The 18,654-nt window shown below is 48.1% G+C and overlaps 1 gene segment (V, D, J or C); it reads right to left on the reverse strand.

The window, feature by feature from the left end:
* Positions 1 to 7,003: 7,003 nt before the first annotated feature.
* On the reverse strand, positions 7,004 to 7,821 carry LOC103656291. The segment is given in 2 exon segments: positions 7,004 to 7,548; positions 7,661 to 7,821. Coding segments are annotated over 2 exon segments (387 nt in total).
* Between the last annotated feature and the right edge of the window lie 10,833 nt (positions 7,822 to 18,654).

Genomic DNA, 18,654 nt, shown 5'->3' on the forward strand with positions numbered 1-18,654 from the left:
ATACATTTATGTGTATTTCATATATATATATACACATATATATATACACATATATATATATACATGTATACATGTGTGTGTGTGTGTATATATATAAAACATAACATAATTATGCTTTTTGTGTAGTTCCAGCGCTCCATGACTGTCTTTCACATATAAACTATAATCAATATTTGTTTGAAAAGCATGGACATGTTCTAATTTTGATTCATAGTTTGTCATTATTCCATAGGATAATTTACCATAATTTGGCCACTTTTCCATGGAGAAATATTCATGTTGATCTCAATTGTTGTTATTGTAACATCTCTAAACTAGATATGCCTGGATATTCATTTTGGAGTGTATTAGTTAGATACTTTTCATTCATAATTGACTTCTAAAAATGTAACACGAATGCAAACCATATATATATTTAGTATTTGGTAAAAATTTTAAATTTATGCTCCAAAACTGATTCACCAACTTATACCCTCACCAAAAACGTATGGAGTTCCTACTCAGCACACTTATTACAGAGGATAAAATCAATGTTAATATTTACCAATTTTATCACTGAGAAATAATTTCATTGTTAAGTTGTATTTCTCCACTTTTGAGTGACCTTTCCTATGTTTATATATATTGATTTTAGGTATATTCTTTTTCTAGGGCTGCCGTAACACAGTACCACAGACTGAGTGACTTAAAACAGTAGAAATGCATTTCTGCTGTTCTCACACAGCCCCAAGGTCTGCAGAGCTGGCCGTGTTCCCTCTGAAACCTGCAGAGGCATTCTTCTTGCCTCTCCACAGCCATGAGAGGTATGCGGGTCAGTGTGGGCATTCGCCGGCTGCAGCTGCAGACCCACAGTCTCTGCCTCCACCTCCCCACAGTGCCCGTCCTGTCTCCGTCTGGCTGTCTTGTTACAAGCACACCAGCCATGTTGGGTTAGGAGGCCACCCCACCCCATTATCGCCTCACCTTTACTAATTACATCTGCGACAACCCCATTTCCAAACAAAGTCACATTCTTAGCTCCTAAGGGCTACGATGTCAATATATGCTCTTTGAGAGGATCCAATTTCATCCAGGGTATTAGGGAAGAAGAATCCTTTCCAAAAGTATAAATGTATGCAATATACTTGCACTGCACAGAAATCATACCTCTTGAAAACACCTCCACAATTAAGAAGACAGGAAACTACACAAGATTCCTACCATATTAACGCATGAGATAGATCACACAACAACTTCTCAGGTCCTGTAAATGAAAACAAATGAATACATAAATGCACAAACAAACCAGAGACCCGGACGGCCTTGCTCCCACACTAACTCCATAAATCATGAGCTTCAGTCGGAAGAAAAGTCAGTTCCAAAATATCTATGGGAAACAGAAGGGGAAGCTAGCAGTGGCCTGAACCATCATGAAGGAGAAAGTTCCCTGAGTGTGAAGACATGGGACAGCGAGGGGGAGACCCGAGCCCCAACCACAGGACGGGCATCCAGGGCGACCAGGGAGACTGGAGGTCTCAGAGGCAGTGCTGTGGGCAGATGGGGTGAGAACCTCAGGATTGGAGCCCTGGGAACACCACAGTGATGGGAAAAGAGGGGAAGGAGACATTTAGCATCGGCCAGTCACAGGAAAATAGCAAAACAGGAGGGAGACACAGCCCAACTCCCATGACAAGTAAAACAAAATAACTAGAAAAAAATTTTTAATTAACACGTAATATTATTTTTCAAACAGAATAAAACAACCACTGGCTAAATTATTTATTTTTAAGAAACCCCACCCACAAAAAACTTGATAAGGGATATTTGATATCAGAAAATAAAAATGAAAAATATTGAAACCCTTGAATATTTTATAGACCACTATGGAAACACAGATCATGAACATTTCAACTTCCTATGCATTTAAATTGGAAGCGTCCAGATAAATCAGCAAGTTCTCCTCGCAAGGGTGACATGTACATACATGACGTTATCCGCATATTTACAGACGGTGGCGCTGACGTCCCCACAGCAGTGCACACGCTGCTCCTGCCAGTGAATGGAGCAACTGCAATGGCGCCTGTTCTGTGGTTCAGTACCTGTGAAATGTGCACAGTAGGGAGCTGACTGCAGACGGGAAGGAACTAGGGGCCACAAAGTGGGGAGTCTGGGGGGGACATTGGTCTGACTGCTGGTGCATTGGGGGTTTCTCAGCAAGTGATGGAATTTTGTCAGTTTGATCATGGGGCTGGTGGCCAAAACTCCTACATATACGTAAAGTCACTGCATATTTATTATTATTTTTAATTTACCCCAAACCGTGGTGCATGTGCAGGTGGGCACTAACCCTCACCTAGGTGAGCTCCCAGGACACCTGTGCTGGCTCAGGCGACAGCATAGTCTGTGTGTCAATCCTCCCTCCTCCAGGTCAGGTCCTCCCACCAGGACTCTCTCCTACAGAAGCCTCCCCAGAAGCTTCTCAAGAAAAGAGACTCAGAGAAAAGACCTGCTGTTGGAGGGATTTTTATCTCACTTCCTCCTTATCTGAGATGCTGTGGGTAACGGTAGCTGCTCCCACCACCATGAGCTGTAGCACAGAAATAGTCAGCCTTGTCCTCAGCCTGCAGCCCGGAGATGAGCAGAAGCCCTGCATTGGCCAAGGCATCTTTGGAGCCAGAGAAGCGTCTGGGGACCCCAGAGCCCTGGTGCGTATCTGAGTCTGAGTAGAACCTCAGCAGATACCAGGGAGGGCTCCCTGGCTGCTGCTGGAACCAGTGTGTTTGGTAGCTGCCCACACTGAATCCAGTGCTGAAGGTGCAGGTGAGTCTGGCGGATGATCCCAGAGATGCAGAGGGAGGGCGGCTGGGTCAACACAGGCTGTGACAGGGAACCTGCCAACACAGTGTGGTTAATGGGACAAGAAACAGGGAGAAATTTATCAAGATGCTGACTTAGGAAGAGTGACTTTGAGAGCTGCCAGTTTCTCCGAGGCCTGTCCCTACCTGTACAATAGGAGAGGAGCACGAGGAGGACAGGGGTCCAGGCCATGGTGACACAGACACTGGTCCCCACAGTGGGCTGGGCTGACCCAGGCCTCCTTTTCTCCTCCACCCTCTGCCCCAGGAGGGGCTGTCCATGCAAATGGCCTCCACCCAGTGACTGCCCAGCCCCTCCCTGAGCCCTGGTGCTGGAGCTCAGCCCACACCACACACTGAGGAGGATGGGGTTGGCTTCAGCCCTGGGGAGAGCCCTGGGAGGAAGCACCTGCTGAGACCACACACAGCTCCCTGCTCAGGGGACTCTGCCCTGGCTGAGAGGACATAGCTGCTGAGTCCCCATCAGGGAGCACAGACCCCAATCCCAGGCCAAGTTCCCTTCAGTGAAAGTTCCTCAAGGATCAGCCAAGTAGGGACCACAGGGCAGTCCCACAGCGACCCCTCTTGAACATGGTCACAGTGGTCTCTGTGTCCCAAAGCCCCGGGAGCCCAGGTGATTTCTGCAGCTCACCACATCCCTGTGGATACACACATCCGTGGACCAAGTCTTAGGGCATGTTTCCCCTGCTGTCTGAATGTACATCATTCCCAACAAACCTTAGGCAGCCCCAATGGCATGAGGCAAAGAAGTATGTAACATTAATTGATATGATAATCTTTGCCTGTTTCCAGACTCAAAGGGTAACTAACTTTTCTTAGGCTTCTCTAATCCCAAAGAACACAATCTGCATTCAGATGTACAATATAAATGGAGATAAAGCCCATATGATAACATGCCCGGTTCACAGCTCTCATGGCCTGTTGCAAAGTTGCTATGTGTCGTTCTCAGTGAAGGTGCTGGAAGTTGCCCATCATGCTACTGGGTTCTGCACTGTCCTGTAGAGGCTCCCTGCAAAACTATTGCTCGGGGCTATATCAACGCTTATTATTATTATTATTTGTGTGTGTGTGTGTGTGTGTGTGTGTGTGTGTGTGTGTGTGTGTGTGAAACTGCAAATCCTCTTCAGATTTCTTTTAGCACTAAAAGCAGCTACGAATGTAAATATTTCATGAAAGCCAAGTTCTGTAAAGAGAACTTTCCAATGTTGGGGAGACCCGTACTATGTTTCTGATCTTTGTGCTCGTTTACAGTAATTTCTCACTCCAGGAGGAGCCCTGTTCCATGGGAGATGGAAATGTGTGCATATGTAATTACAGGACTTTCTAGACAAAGCTGGATGACCCAGCTGTGCATCAGGGCAGCTGTGTCACTGGGCAGGGGACAGTGGGGCTGCTTTGCAGAAATCGTAAGGGCTGTTTCTGAGAAACGCATAGAAAGAGAATGTTGTAAGTAAATACTCACTCAGTGGCCTAATGTTTCCCAGAGTTCACTGCTGGTTCACACCTGATAAAAGTCTCCATCCTTACAGTGAGACTAATGTTGGTGTTGCTGTATTACGAGTCTCCTGGAACTTCCCATAACCCCCAGGGCACAGGCCCTGGCATTTGATGTCTGCATTGGTCATGAGACTAAAATACTTTCAACAAAAATGTGTCCACTGTTCACACTTCCCACTAGAGATTATCATTTTCCTTTTACAGTTAACCTGGGAATTCAGTATGTCTTGTATCTCTCTGATATACTTAGGATTCATTTTCCTTTTTATTAGTCTGGTTTTGTAGGTATTCTCAGTATGAGGATGGAAATAAATCCTTACACTGTAGAAGGGACCTCCCTCTTCTTAGAACTTCTTTCTCCACTCCTACATCAAGGGGCTCCCAGAACAAGGCATCCCACCCAGATTGAGGCTTCATCGTGTTCATTTGGTAAATGCCTTCATCGATTCACAGTAATAAAACTACTGCATTTTCTCGAATTTTTTTCTGTAATATGAGGGCCTTCTTTGACAATGAAGGTTGGATTCCTAGGTTCTGTTCTCTAAAATACTGTGATGCATTTCAGCAACATTTCAACCAAAGAGTCAGAGGAAAACCAAAGAGAGAGAAAAAAAAATCTATGACACATGAGAGTAAACCTTACTGGCCTCACCTCAGCTGACTACATCTGCAGCAACCCCATGTCCACATAAGATCACATTCTGAAATACAAGATTTTTTAGAACTTTCATCACATGAATTGATGAAGATACAGTTCAACCCATAAAAATTAACAACCATTGTTTATTCAGATTGTCTTAGTTTTCTCTGATGTCCCTTTGCTGTTCTAAGATTCTCTGTGGCATTTAGTTGTGATGGCTCCATAAGCTTATCTCACTGTGACAATTTCTCAGACTCTCCTTGTTTGGGTGAAATGTCCACATTTCATGAGCAGGAATCATGTCCGACACCCTTCATGCTAAGTGTTTGCACCTGTTACTTGAAATCTCTGTGCCGGAATGTGTCTCTTCTTCCTCCGTTTATTCATTTGTTCAAACAGTGAACAATATGGACCATGGAGAGCTATTTTAGACTTTGAGTTATAAACTAATACCATTACATTTATTGGTTGCTCACATCTTTCCAGTTTTACACAATGGAAGCATTTTAAGTTGGCTCATGAGCTCCTTGACACACCCTGTCATGTGTGTGTGTGTGTCTGTGTGTGTGTGTGTGTGTGCTGGGTGTGCTGATGTGCTTGTGTTTGACTTGAAAGGATTCTTCACTTTCTGACACTAGAAGGTGCTCCACACTCACCCTGTGGAATTCCTGGTCTGGAGATTAAGATTTCTCCAAAGAAGCCCACGTGTCCTCCGGGAGAATGGTATTAGAGAGCGGTATTTGGGACAGTGCACCTCATGGCTACGGGGCATCTCTGCTTGTTCTCCCGCTCAGCTGACAGACCTAGGACTTCTATATGAGTCAACTAACCCGGGAACATGCACAGAGCGGTGACTGTTTCCACAGGTGATTATCTGTCTCCGTCAAACGACACAGGATTCCAAGCTGCCAGCTCCAGCTCTAACCCATGACCACACGCTTCACTCAAGCCTCCTTCCCTGGTTATGTCTGTGAACTTCCATTCCTAACGTGAGAAATCTGGCTCCACCACCACCAATCCACTGACTTGATTGTTCGATTCCAGGATGCAGTGCAGCCCCGTCAACATAATCTGCCCTTTCCCCACGGGACACGAGCTTACCTACTAGAGCACAGAGCTCACACGCAGTCTCTTGTGACTTTACACTGACGGGCTCCACTCATGTTCACCATCACTCAGCTCAGCCGTGTCCCCCGAGCACTGCACTGAGCTGAGCTCACACGTCTGTGTTGTAGGTACGTGGGTTTGTCACAGTCCTCATCCCATACCAGGACCCAAACATCCCAAATGAGTTGTACCTGCACACTTTGGGTTCTGTCGTGTGACTGTAAAGTGTTCAGTGACTCTGACAGTGTCATAGTGTCATTTCAGTGCTGTGACAGCGTCTTATCGAATCATTCTGTTGCTCAGAAACATTTTCCTTTGTTCACATGATCAACTCTGTTGTCTCTTTTATCCTCCAAGAAACTGCAGATGTTTGCACTCTCTCCAGAGTGTTCGCTGCTTCCCATATGTGATGTAACTTTAACCATACTATGTATTATATCCCTCTTTATAAATGTGCTGCCTATTTGCTGGGATCTCCAATCAGTTCCATGTTTTAGTGATTAGATATAAACCTGGAGTAAATCTCTGTGGAAAGAATTCTGGTTGCTATCAGTTTTTAGTGATGAGCAATGAAACTGTTATAAACATTCACGTGCACTTTTTTTCTATAGACAAAGTTTGGGGATTTTTAAAATACTTTTACAATTCTAAGTGAGCATCTATTTCTCAAAGAATCAGAAATAAGACAAAACTAGGCAGCAGTACAGTTTATAAACAAGTAGATAATAATTTCTGATGCTACAGGACTGAGTTATTCTTCAAACACCACATGGGGAGTGCTGAGGTCCCATGATATGCTCAGAGACAAAACAAAATGTTTTATATATTTGAAGAGCAGAAGGGAAAAAATAATATGGTTCAGCCTAGAAGTAAAATACCCCAGCTGATGAAACAAGAAATTTCTGTTCACATGGAGACTCTTTATTGAGGAATGGGCTGCTCTGAGTGACTCTGAGGACAGAAGTGACAGGAGAGCCTTGCTCCCTGTCGATGCCCCTGATGGACCTGGGCCCAGGGCGTCAGCAAAGGAATAAGGAGCATCACAGGCTAAGCTGAGCAGGAACTGCTGGCATGTGTCCCCCTCTACAGATGAGCAAGTGGGTTTTTGTCTCACTTCCCCTCAGGCTTGGAGCACTGTGTGACCTTTGAGACTGCTGTCCCATGATGCACAGTAATAATCCGCCTCGTCCTCAGCCTGGAGCCCAGTGATGGTCAGGGTGGCTGAGCTGCCAGACTTGGAGCCAGAGAATCGATCTGGGATCCCCGATGGTCGGTTGTTATTACCATAGATGATGGTTCTGGGGGCGGTTCCTGGGAGCTGTTGGTACCAGCTCACATAATATCCACCCCCGATGTTGGAACTGCTTCCAGTGCAGGAGATGGTGACCTTCTGGCCCAGGGCCCCAGACACGGAGGATGGCTGAGTCAGCACAGACTGGGCCCAGGACCCTGCAAGGGGGAGAGACACAGAGAGAGTGATGCTGGGGTGTGCAGAGAAGAGGAGGATGCAGAACCCACATGTCCTCCCAGGATTCCTTTACTTGTTCCTGCATCCAGTCACCTGTGCAGTGAGCGAGGAGGGTGAGGAGGAGAGGGGACCAGGCCATGGTGCAGGTCATCCCTGGTCCTGACTTCTGTGCCAAACAGCTGAGCAGAGCCTCCCCTCATCTCCCCCTTCCCCTCTTCATCCTCTGAGAGAGGGAGGGCCTGTCCATGCAAATGAGACCCCAGCTCTCTGACCCCTCCCTGGCCCTGGGTCAGGTCCCTCTGCCTGAGGAGGGCAGGGGCATGGGCAGGGGAGGGGCTGTGTGGGGGCAGGGGGTGGGGAGGTCAGAGCTGCAAGCCCTGAGCAGAGGGCGCAGGTGGCAGGTCCCAGCTCTGATCACCACTAACTCCTCAGAAATGACACCCAGCATGCCCTGGTGGCCAGTACTTGACACACCTTTGTGTGACATGGTGACCAGAGCCCATCAGAGACAGTGACTACATCCTTGAAGCTCTGTCCACTGTTTCCTGCATGAGGAACAGGCAGCTCTCTCCTTACGTGTCCTCCCATCACCTCAGTGCAGACTTTATGGTCTACTCAGACTCCTCAGGTGAGTCTGTCCATGGTGATCTTGGCTGTTCAGGGGTCAGGACTGAGGCTGCGTCTCTACGGAAACTCATTTTAGATCAGAACCAAGTCCAGAGCCATGGTGATTCCGCATGGACAAATGATCTAGTCTATGAAGGACACTGTGCACTTTCTTCTTATGTGACTCCCCCCTGGTTTCCAGATCTGCCCTTGCTCTGACGTTCCCACAGCTCTGAGGAGACAGGGAATGGTTCTCTGCAGGTTGTGGGTAGAAGCCCTCGTGGGCCTTCCTAGAGGGAAACACGCTGTAAATCTTGGTCATCTGTCAGTGTTTCCACCTGCTTGAAACAGCAGTTCTCTGCACCCTGTGGGCAGAGATTCTCTCCGAAGATCTGTCCTCGCAGCACAGACACAGTCTGCAGGAGCCCTGGCACGTGGGGCTCTGTGTGGCACTGACCTCAGAGCACAAAGGGCAATCCTGACAGAAATTCTAGGAGAAAAGGAGTAACAACTGCAGATGCTCTGACCGGATCCAGTGACAGTGGTTATGTATTCGTCACCACTGAGCCCAATGTGCATTTAAAATGGATTTGTGTTATTTTATGCAAAGTCCTCCTCAATAAGATTGATTGAAAGTAAAGGATAAAGTCCTGTGAAGATACAGGTGCAATCACGGGTATCCTTTTCCCACATATGTACTTACTGCAGAGGGAATAAGCTTAGTGTTTGGTCTAAAACCATGGACACAACAACAATGGGAAAGGGATGCTTTCTGTTCTTCGTTGAACAGAGAAGTCTGTAAACTTTTTCTAAAATCACTTTTTTTTTAAATCATAAATCTTGTGTCCTGGGTCTGGAGCTACAGCTAGGAAGCTGGGTATGCTGCCCAGTGAAACCTCATGAGGGGCTTGTTCCTATAAACCTCAGAGCCGTCTCAGTGAAGGAATTTCCACACCCAGTCAGAGCTTCCAAGACAGAGGGGTTTGAGGTCAGACCACGCTCTGTTGTGTGCACAGCTCTCGTCCCTGTACCTTGTGTCCAGCATGTCCAGATAGAGCAAGTGCTCCTTCCACCACCCATGAGCAGAGCAAGGAATTGCTATTACCCAAGGCCACCTGGACCCAGAGGATTCTGTTAGAGGTCCCACATGTGAGTGGTGGAGACGTGGAGATAAAGGGGGTTGTGTAACTGATATCACAGGCCCTGTGGCCCTGGCCTGGGACAGACTTTCCAGCAGAAGTCCAGCCAACTGGAGGTGTCACCAGGGTGACTGAGGGAGTGACATCCAGGATCGAGAGCCTGGGAGGATGTGTCTCCTGTCCCCATCACCAGGCTATTTCCCCAGAATCAATGTACTGACCAGCCTCAGGCACACACTAGAGCCCAGAGATAGTCCAGAGCTGAGCTGCCCACAGCAACAGAGATTCCCTCCATGACTCCTGAGCATCAGCCTCGTCCCAGGAGAGCAGGTGTTCAGGACATGTCATGGCTCTCCTGGTGACAGGAACCTTGTTACCCTCAGTATCCCTGGTACTACTTGCTGGTAGGGATTCTGCCTCTTGGAGATTGTAATGCTGAGGATGGCTGGGAAGCCCAGGTTGACCCAGACTTCTGGAGCGAGAGAGAGACTTGGAAACTGTGGATCAAGGACACTGTGAGACAGGAGAAAGGAGAGAGGGGTACACACACACACACACACACACACACACACACACACACACACCCAGAATGAGAATGTTCTCCATGTACTATCACTATAGCTTTCCTTCAGAGGCCAAGCATGAGGGCAAGTGTCCCTCTGTCCCTCTTATGTTTTCCCATCCCCTGAGGTTTGATCTCCATGCAAACCCATTCCCAGAGCAGGCTCCCTGTAAGAACTTCCAGGGTCCTGGATCTTGGAGCTAAAGAAGGCCAGTGTCTGGAAGGTCACATCCCTCGCATGAAGAGGGATTCTACACAAGGAAGAGGAATTTGGTGAGATAGACTCTGGTAACACATCCTCAGAGTCAGAAGGTTGGGTTTGTGGAATGGAAGGCATCTGTCCATTTTCACCCCTCAAACAGCAATATCACAGCTGTGCAGTCTTCAGGTCATAGTTATCACAGGACAGGAGGTGACCATGCAGCCTCTTTTTCCTGCATCCTCACATCACAGCCATTCCTCTGTGCTCCATGTAACCCTGCTGTCTCCTTGTGGCGCCCATCAGAGGGCATCTTGGAAGGGGGCTAATGAGTGGGAGTTCATTGATGGAGGAAAAATGTGTGGCTAAGTTAGTGTCCTGATGGTTTTAGAAACAAATATTCTCAGCCACAAGAAAAACCGTTGGTATATGTTAAAGTATGAAGCCACTCTCTCCTTTGTCAACTATGTCAACACTGATCTTCTGTGGGTCCTCGGTCATTCTGAGGTTGAAAAATTAAATACACCAATAGCTTCTATGTGCCAACCCTCAAAGACTGAATGAACATTCATATTTTGGAAATATAATCATATGTTGACATATTACAGAGATCGACCGAGGCTGGTGGGAAGTGGGAATTACACTCCAGGTATGAGAGCAGGAAGCAGACGATGAAGGAAATTCATGCTGGTGCAATTTCTGCTACTTCTCCTCCCTAGAGGTAGACCCTGGAGACTGGAAGTGACAACAAGAACATTGTCACTTTTCTCTGAAATCCCAGTGTGGAGACTGTTCAGACCTGAAGATCCAGAGAGAGACTGAAGACCTGGGGGAGGCCGGAACAGAGAGAAGAACAGGGTGATTGTGGAGGGGGATGATGTCAGTGTGTTTGAAGAAGTTGTGACTATTTGTACCTGGTTCAGAGTAAGAGAAAATGACCAAGGTGCCTGTTAACATATGGACTCTAAACATACAATTTAAGACCAGGACTGGGATAAGCAGAACACTCTCTGGAATAGGAAAGGAGACAGAACAGAAGGGAGAGACTGAGGTTAATCACTTTCAAAGTGTTTATTCCTTTTCATTTATCCCAGAGCCTGGCACATGTGCAGTTGGGCTCTATCACCTCACCTGCAAGAGCTTCTGGGACACCTGTGCTGGCTCAGGCAGCAGCTTAGTCTGTGTGTCACTCCCTCAAGGACAGGTCTCCCTGCAGGGGATTCTCCCCTATAGGAACCTGCACAGAAGCTTCTCAACAGGAGACTCAGACAGAAGGTCTCTGGTTCCAGGACTTACTTCCTTGTGATCTGAGACACTGAGGAACAGTAGCTGCTCCCAACGCCATGAGCTGTAGCTCAGAAATAGTCAGCCTCATCCTCAGCCTGCAACTGCCAGATGAGCAGAAGCCCTGCTTTGGCCGAGGCATCTTTGGAGCCACAGAAGCAGCTGGGGACCCCGGAGCCCTGGTGCTTATTGCTGCTTATCTGAGTCTGAGTAGAACCTCAGCAGATACTGGGGAGAGCTCCCTGGCTGCTGCTGGAACCAGTATATGTCATAGCTGCCAACACGGAAGTGACTGCTCAGGGCGCAGGTGAGTCTGGGGGATGATCCCAGAGATGCAGAGAGGGAGGGCAGCTGGGTCAGCACAAGGTGTGACAGGGAACCTGCAAACACAGACCCTCATGGGTGATGGACAGGTGTCAGAGTATTACCTTTCAATATCTGAGCCCGAGGGACTGATGGAGCCTGAGAACGGGGACCCACTACCCAAGTCCTGACCCTACGTGTACCTTGATAGAGGAGCATAAGGACAGGAATCCCGGCCTCTTGACCCAGCCCCTGCTCCTCACAAATGGCCAGGCTGCCCCAGGCCTCCTTTTCTCCTCCACCCTCTGCCACTGGAGGGACTGTCCCTGCAAATGGGCTCCATCCAGTGACCTCCCAGCCCTTCCCTGAGCCCTGGTGCTGGACCTCAGCTCACACCATGCACTGAGGAGGATGGGGGTTGGCTTCAGCCCTGGGGAGAGCCCTGGGAGGAAGCACCTGCTGAGACCACACACAACTCCCTGCTCAGGGGACTCTTCCAGGGCTGAGAGGACACAGCTGCTGAGTCCCCATCAGGGAGCACAGAGCCCAGCACACAGGCCCAGACTCTCTTGAGTAAGGGTGCTCTGAGCAGCCATGTAGGGACCACAGGGCAGTCCCACAGCGCCCCCTTCTGGTCACAACGCACCAATCTCAACATGGACCAAAGCCCTGAGAGCCCAGTGGCTTTCAGCAGCTCACCAGGTCCTTGTCTATTCTCACTAACATGTCTTATCTCTAGATACCATGGTTCTTATACACTGTACATGGTTACTCCAGTTTCTCACTCTCTAAAGGGACAGCTCTTTATGGAAAGGGCAAAAATGTACACAAATAATCAATTAGTGCTCACCATCCTCAGAGAATTTACTGCAAAAGGTGACTGTATCCTGTCAAACATCACTGATCAGAGGACAGGGAGCTGCTTTGAGGTGACTGGGGGCCATAGAAGGCTCAGTGCAGGGGGGACACTGGCCTGACTGTGGGTGGCTCTGGGGTTTCTCTGCAGGTGATGAAATGTAAATTTGATCTTGAAGGTGGTTCCTCAACTCAATAAATACCCTACAGACCACTGAATTGTACACCTGAAATCAGTGCATGACATGCAAATTATCTTAATACATTTGTTTTGGTTCTAGAAAAAAGCAGCAGGAGAGGAAGCTACTGTCACTGATCCTGTAATGTTGTTCTGTGCTCACACAGTCAGACCTTCAGACCCTCCAGGGTCTCCAGGGTCTCCCTGTGTGTTTGTCACAGGCATTCATGGGAGTGGCCCTGGGGAACAGGGGCAGGTTGTGTCTCAGGTCCCCATGGGCCTGTAGCACGGTGTCATTGTTGATGCCGTCATCCCAGGTTGAATGGTAACACTCAGCCTCGTCCTCAGGCTGCAGGCCCAAGACGGTCAGAGAGGCCATGTTCCCAGCGTCAGAGCCAGAGACCCGAGCTGGGGTCCCTGAGGGCCTAGTGCTTCTGAGCATCAGCGTGTTGGGGGCACCCTGAGGCATCTGTGGCTACCAGCCCACGTAACGTGCTCCAGCATCCTTGCTGTTTCCAGGGCAGGGGGAGTGACCTTCTGTCCCACAGACCCTGTCATGGAGGCTTCCTGTTTCCACGCAGACTGGGCCCAGGACCCAGCGCCCGAGCAGCGCAGACACGCACGGGTGAGTCTCCAATGATTGTCTACAAGGAGTTCTCAAAAAGAGGCAAGAAATAGCCTGGGGCCACCCTGATCAGTCCCCCTACTTCCCAGAGCCAATCACCTGAGCAGAGAGTGAGGAGAGTGAGGAGGAGTGGGGTCCAGGCCATGGTGGAGATGCCCCAGGCTCTGATTTTGAGCCCACAGGTGAGAAGCCTGCACAAAACCTCTCTTACACTCTCCCCTCCTGGGAGAGCAGAGAAGAAGACTTCATGAAAATCACTCCCTCCCCTGGGGTCTCTGGGCCTGAATCTGGGGAAAGTGGAGTGTGGGGGGGCTGGGGAGCCTCTCCTGGGCCCCAGTGAGCACAGAGCATAGGGCACAAGGTGGGGCTTCAGGCCTGAGTGCCGAGCTGAGACCACTCGCCCCAACAGACCCACAGGGACAGGCCCACAGCGCCCCCTGCTGTCTCAGAGTCCAGACTCACTGCTGACTGAGAGGGACATCCTGGAGCTGAGCACAGAGAGAGACACTCTGGACTTCAGCCTGCCTGGCTCACCACCCATCCCCACACAGGGCAGGGCCCTCTCATTCCCCAGGGGCCCCTGCCTGTGCTGCAGGCGCCACCACACCTCAGTCATTACTTCAGAGACATGGCCTCCTCAGTATGAATCACCCTGTGCTCCTCCCACCACTTACCTAGTTGTGTTGTTGGGGCCACAGCTGAGTGACCCTCAGGAAGGATGTATCCTGCACCCAGTGAGCAGAAGTGCAGAGGGCACGCTGCTTCTTTACAGGCTCTATGGGGGAGGCTGGAGGGGACAGCCCATCTCCCTCTCATGTCAGGACACTCCCCACTGCAGGAGACCAGTCCCCATAACCCTATGCTCTCCCCTGATGTGACAGAATTCATTAATGACAATGTGCAGTGAATTCTTGAAGGAGAAACCAGAAGTATAAAGAAGTGAAATGTGGTTCTTTTGTGTCTCCTCTCTGGAAGCACCCACAGGAGACGGTCAAAAAAACAGCCTTCTCAGGACCCAGCCAGGAACCCCCAGCCCTGAGGGGAGACACCAGGAGTGAACGGGTCTCCTGTACCAAGCCCAGGGCTCAGCCACATGGCTCTGTACATTTGAGGACATGCAGAGGGATGGGAGTTTCAAGGACATCGTTCCGTCTCATGATCCAGAAATTCCTGGCGCCCTACATCCTCTGTGCTCAGTCTGAGATGTATTTTAATCAGTCACCAGATCCCTCTCTAGCCTTTCCATGTGCCAGACATGGTTGTACTTAGGCTGTAATATTAACACAATGATTTACCCCAGTGATTTTATCCAATCCATTCCTGCACTGATAATGGAAGTATATATGTGTATTTCTTTTTCTTTTTCTTTTTTTTAATTTTTAATTAATTAATTTATTTTTTTAAAGTTCCATGATTTATTACTTGTGTATAAGACCCAGGGCACCATGAAATATGTGCCCTCCTTTATACCCATCACCAGCATATCCCCTCCCCCGAAGCCCTCACTTTGTTTCCCAGAGTCCATAGTCTCTCATGGTTCATTCCCCCTTCTATTTACCACCCCTTTCTTCTTCCCTTTCTTCTCCTACTGATCTTCCTACTTCTTATGTTCCAGAAATGAGTGAAACCATATGATAATTGTCTTTCTCTACTTGACTTATTTCGCTTAGCATAATCTCCTCCAGTGCCGTCCATGTCGCAGCTAAGGTTGAGAATTTGTTCTTTTTGATGGCTGAGTAATATTCCATTGTATATATCGACCACACCTTCTTTTTTTATTATTATACTAATATACTTTTTTATTTTATTATGTTAGTCACCATACAGTACATCCCTGGTTTTTTATGTAAAGTTCGATGATTCATTAGTTGCGTATAACACCCAGTGCACCATGCAATACGTGCGCTCCTTACTACCCATCACCAGCCTATCCCATTCCCCCACTCCCTCCCCTCCAAAGCCCTCAGTTTGTTTCTCAGAATCCATAGTCTCTATGCTTCATTTCCCCTTCCGATTACCTCCCCTCCTTTCTTTATCCCTAAATTCCCCTACTGATCTTCCTAGTTCTTATGTCCCATAGATGAGAGAAACCATATGACAATTGTCTTTCTCTGCTTGACTTATTTCACTTAGCATTATCTCCTCCAGTGCCATCCATGTTGCAGCAAATGTTGAGAACTCGTTCTTTCTGATATCTGAGTAATATTCCATTGTATATATGGACCACAACTTCTTAATCCAGTCATCTGTTGAAGGGCATCTTGGCTCCTTCCACAATTTAGCTATTGTGGACAATGCTGCTATGAACATTGGGGTGCATATGGCCCTTCTCTTCACTACCCCACTTCATTGGGGTAAATACCCAGTAGTGCAATTGCTGGATCATAGGGTAGCTCAATTTTTAACTTTTTAAGGGACCTCCACACTGTTTTCCAGAGTGGCTGTACCAACTTGCATTCCCACCAACAATGTAGGAGGGATCGCATTTCTCCACATCCTCTCCAACATTTGTTGTTCCCTGTCTTGTGAATTTTGGCCATTCTAACTGGTGTAAGGTGGTCTTAGAGTGGGGTTTTTGTGGGGGGTTTTCTTGCATTATTTATTTATTTTTTCTTTTTTTTTTTTTACTTTAAAGTTTTTTTTAATTATATTATGTTAGTCAAGCTCAATACACAAGAAACAAATGAACAAATCATAAAATGGGCAGAAGATATGAACAGACACTTTTCCAATGAAGACATACAAATGGCTAACAGACACATGAAAAAATGTTCAAAATCATTAGCCATCAGGGAAATTCAAATGAAAACCACACTGAGGGGGAATGAAGCATGAGAGACTATGGATTCTGAGAAACAAACTGAGGGCTTCAGAAGGGAGTGGGGTGGGGGAATGGGATAGGCTGGTGATGGGTAGTAAGGAGGGCACGTATTGCATGGTGCATTGGGTGTTATACGCAACTAATGAATCATTGAACTTTACATCAGAAACCAGGGATGTACTGTATGTTGACTAACATAATATAATAAAAAAACATTAAAATAAAAAAAAAGAAAAAGAAAAAAAGAAGATGTGACGTGGAAGATGGTGTCTATTCTGTGTTTTCACTGAGATTTGTGTATATTGCCCTTTCCTTAAGGTTCAACTGACGTATTGGAAAACGCGTGTATAATCAGAGGTCACCATGTTAGTTTGATGTTGCCTTCTATCAACACAGACTTGGTTCTCACAACTACTTAGATAGAACCTCTCCTTATGCTTTCACTCACACTTCTGCAAGTACTTCCATCTTCATTACAGAAGATGTGAGTTGGAATATCTTTTCCAAAGGGTGTTCTTACTTGAGCATACAGCACGTTCCTTAGGTTTTCACACACACTTTTGGAAAATACATCCATCTTCATGAAGGTAGATGTGATTCGGAAGGGTGTCTCTACATGGTGCTCTTTCTTAGTGTTAAGCATATAGTGCTTCTCTTATAGTTCAACACAGATATTTGAAAAAGCTTCTCTCTTCATGCATCAGGGTGTTTGAAGTTGCATTCTCTATACAGAGGCTTGGTGCTTAGAGTTGAGTAAACGGCATTTCTTTACCCATTCCCTCACCCTTGAGCCAATGCTTCCAGCTTCATGAGAGAATATGTGAGTTGCAGATGGTTTTCTACGGAGTTCTTTCATAAAGTTAAGCATAGGATAATTTCCTTATGCTGAGAAACACACTTCTGAGAATGCTTCCAACTTCATGAAAGAAGACGGGCCTTGGAGGATGGATTCTATAAGGTCATTTCTTGAAGCTAAGTCTCTGCCACTTTTCTTATGCTTTCAGCACAACGTTGCGAAAGTTTCCGTCTTCATGACATAAGTTGTGGGTTGTAAGATGGTATCTACCCCGTGCTCTCATCTACTATTAAGTTTATGGCACTTTCCTTAAGGTTCAACACACAGGGAAGAAAACCCTGGTTGATTCATTCACCATGAGGTGGGTTCGATATTGTATTCTATCTACACAGACTTGGTTCTCAGAATTAAGTAGACGGCACTTTCTTTATGCGCTCACACAGTCTTGCCAAGGCTTCCATCTTCACAACAGAAGTTGTGAGTCGAGACATGGTGTCTATACAGTGTGCTTCTATAGAGGCCCATGAGGCCCACCGGACCACATCAATCTGAGACAGAATGAGACAGTTGGGTCATACTATGCTGTTACTATTCCATAGAGTATACTTGGGGATAAAATCAATGAAGTCATGGAGTACCAAACCATGTAGAAAAATATCCAAGTTCTCAGATAAGGAACTATCTCTGAGACCCCCTCCAATAACACAAGGGACCAAAAGTTGCGACCTGCACTGTATCAGACCCTTCCATTCCAAAGCCTCTACTGCACCTTACTTCAGCTTGAGGCAGTGACAGAAGGCAGGCCTCTGTCCATGTTTCATATAAATGGAATGAAGGACTGACAACCAGATGAGGTGAACTCTTCTGACATCCTCTTTCCCCTTCTTGCCCTTCCCCTCCTCCCTCCCTCCCTTTCTTCCTGGAAGCTGCAGCCTAAGGGTTGGGGAAGTTGGGGAAAGCCATTCAGTGGAGAGAAGCCCCAGGCTCTGACATTAACAGAAAGCTTTCTGCATTTGAATGATACGATTGAATGAGGTCCATTAGAATGGATCACCTGACCCTCCCTTCAGCCACTCCCCCATTTCGGCCCCCCCAACTGAAGTTCTCCAGTGGAATTGGGAATCTTGAACGTGCTTCTGAGCATTCAGGGCAGGAGAATGGGCAAGCCCCCCCCCAAGCCCCTGGGGACCTTCAACGGCCCCCCACGCCACAACCCTTGGTTCCACGCTCCCCCTCCCCCGGGCCCTCATCTTGGGGGCTGCCAGGCTCCTGGGGCCTAACCCTAACCCTAGATCAGCCCCTGAGGGGCCCCTACCTGGGGGCCTGCCGCAGCAACGCTGGGGATTGGGGACCCCCGAGCCCCAGCGCCAGACTCAGGCTGCTGCGGAGCCACCACCCGGGCCCATGGGGCGCCGCTGCGCATTCAAGGTGGGAGAACCGGCAGGGGTCCCTGAGCCCCCAGCGACCTTTGACCACCCCCCACGCCGAAACCCTGGGGCCCACGCTCCTCCTCCCCGGCGCCCTCGCCACAGACCACAGCGCAGTTCGCCACACTGCCTGTGGATCTGCAATCCCTGTCTCCTGGGGCCTAACCCTAACCATATGTTGGCCACGGAGGGGTCCTTCACCAGGGGCCTGGCACCGCAGTTCCCAGGACTGGGGACCCCTGAGCCCCAGCGCTGGAGTCAGCCTGCCGCTGCGCAGCCACCCGGCCCCTTG

Source organism: Ursus maritimus, unplaced genomic scaffold (assembly GCF_017311325.1).
Source record: "Ursus maritimus isolate PB19 unplaced genomic scaffold, ASM1731132v1 scaffold_69, whole genome shotgun sequence".
Classification (NCBI taxonomy): domain Eukaryota; kingdom Metazoa; phylum Chordata; class Mammalia; order Carnivora; family Ursidae; genus Ursus; species Ursus maritimus.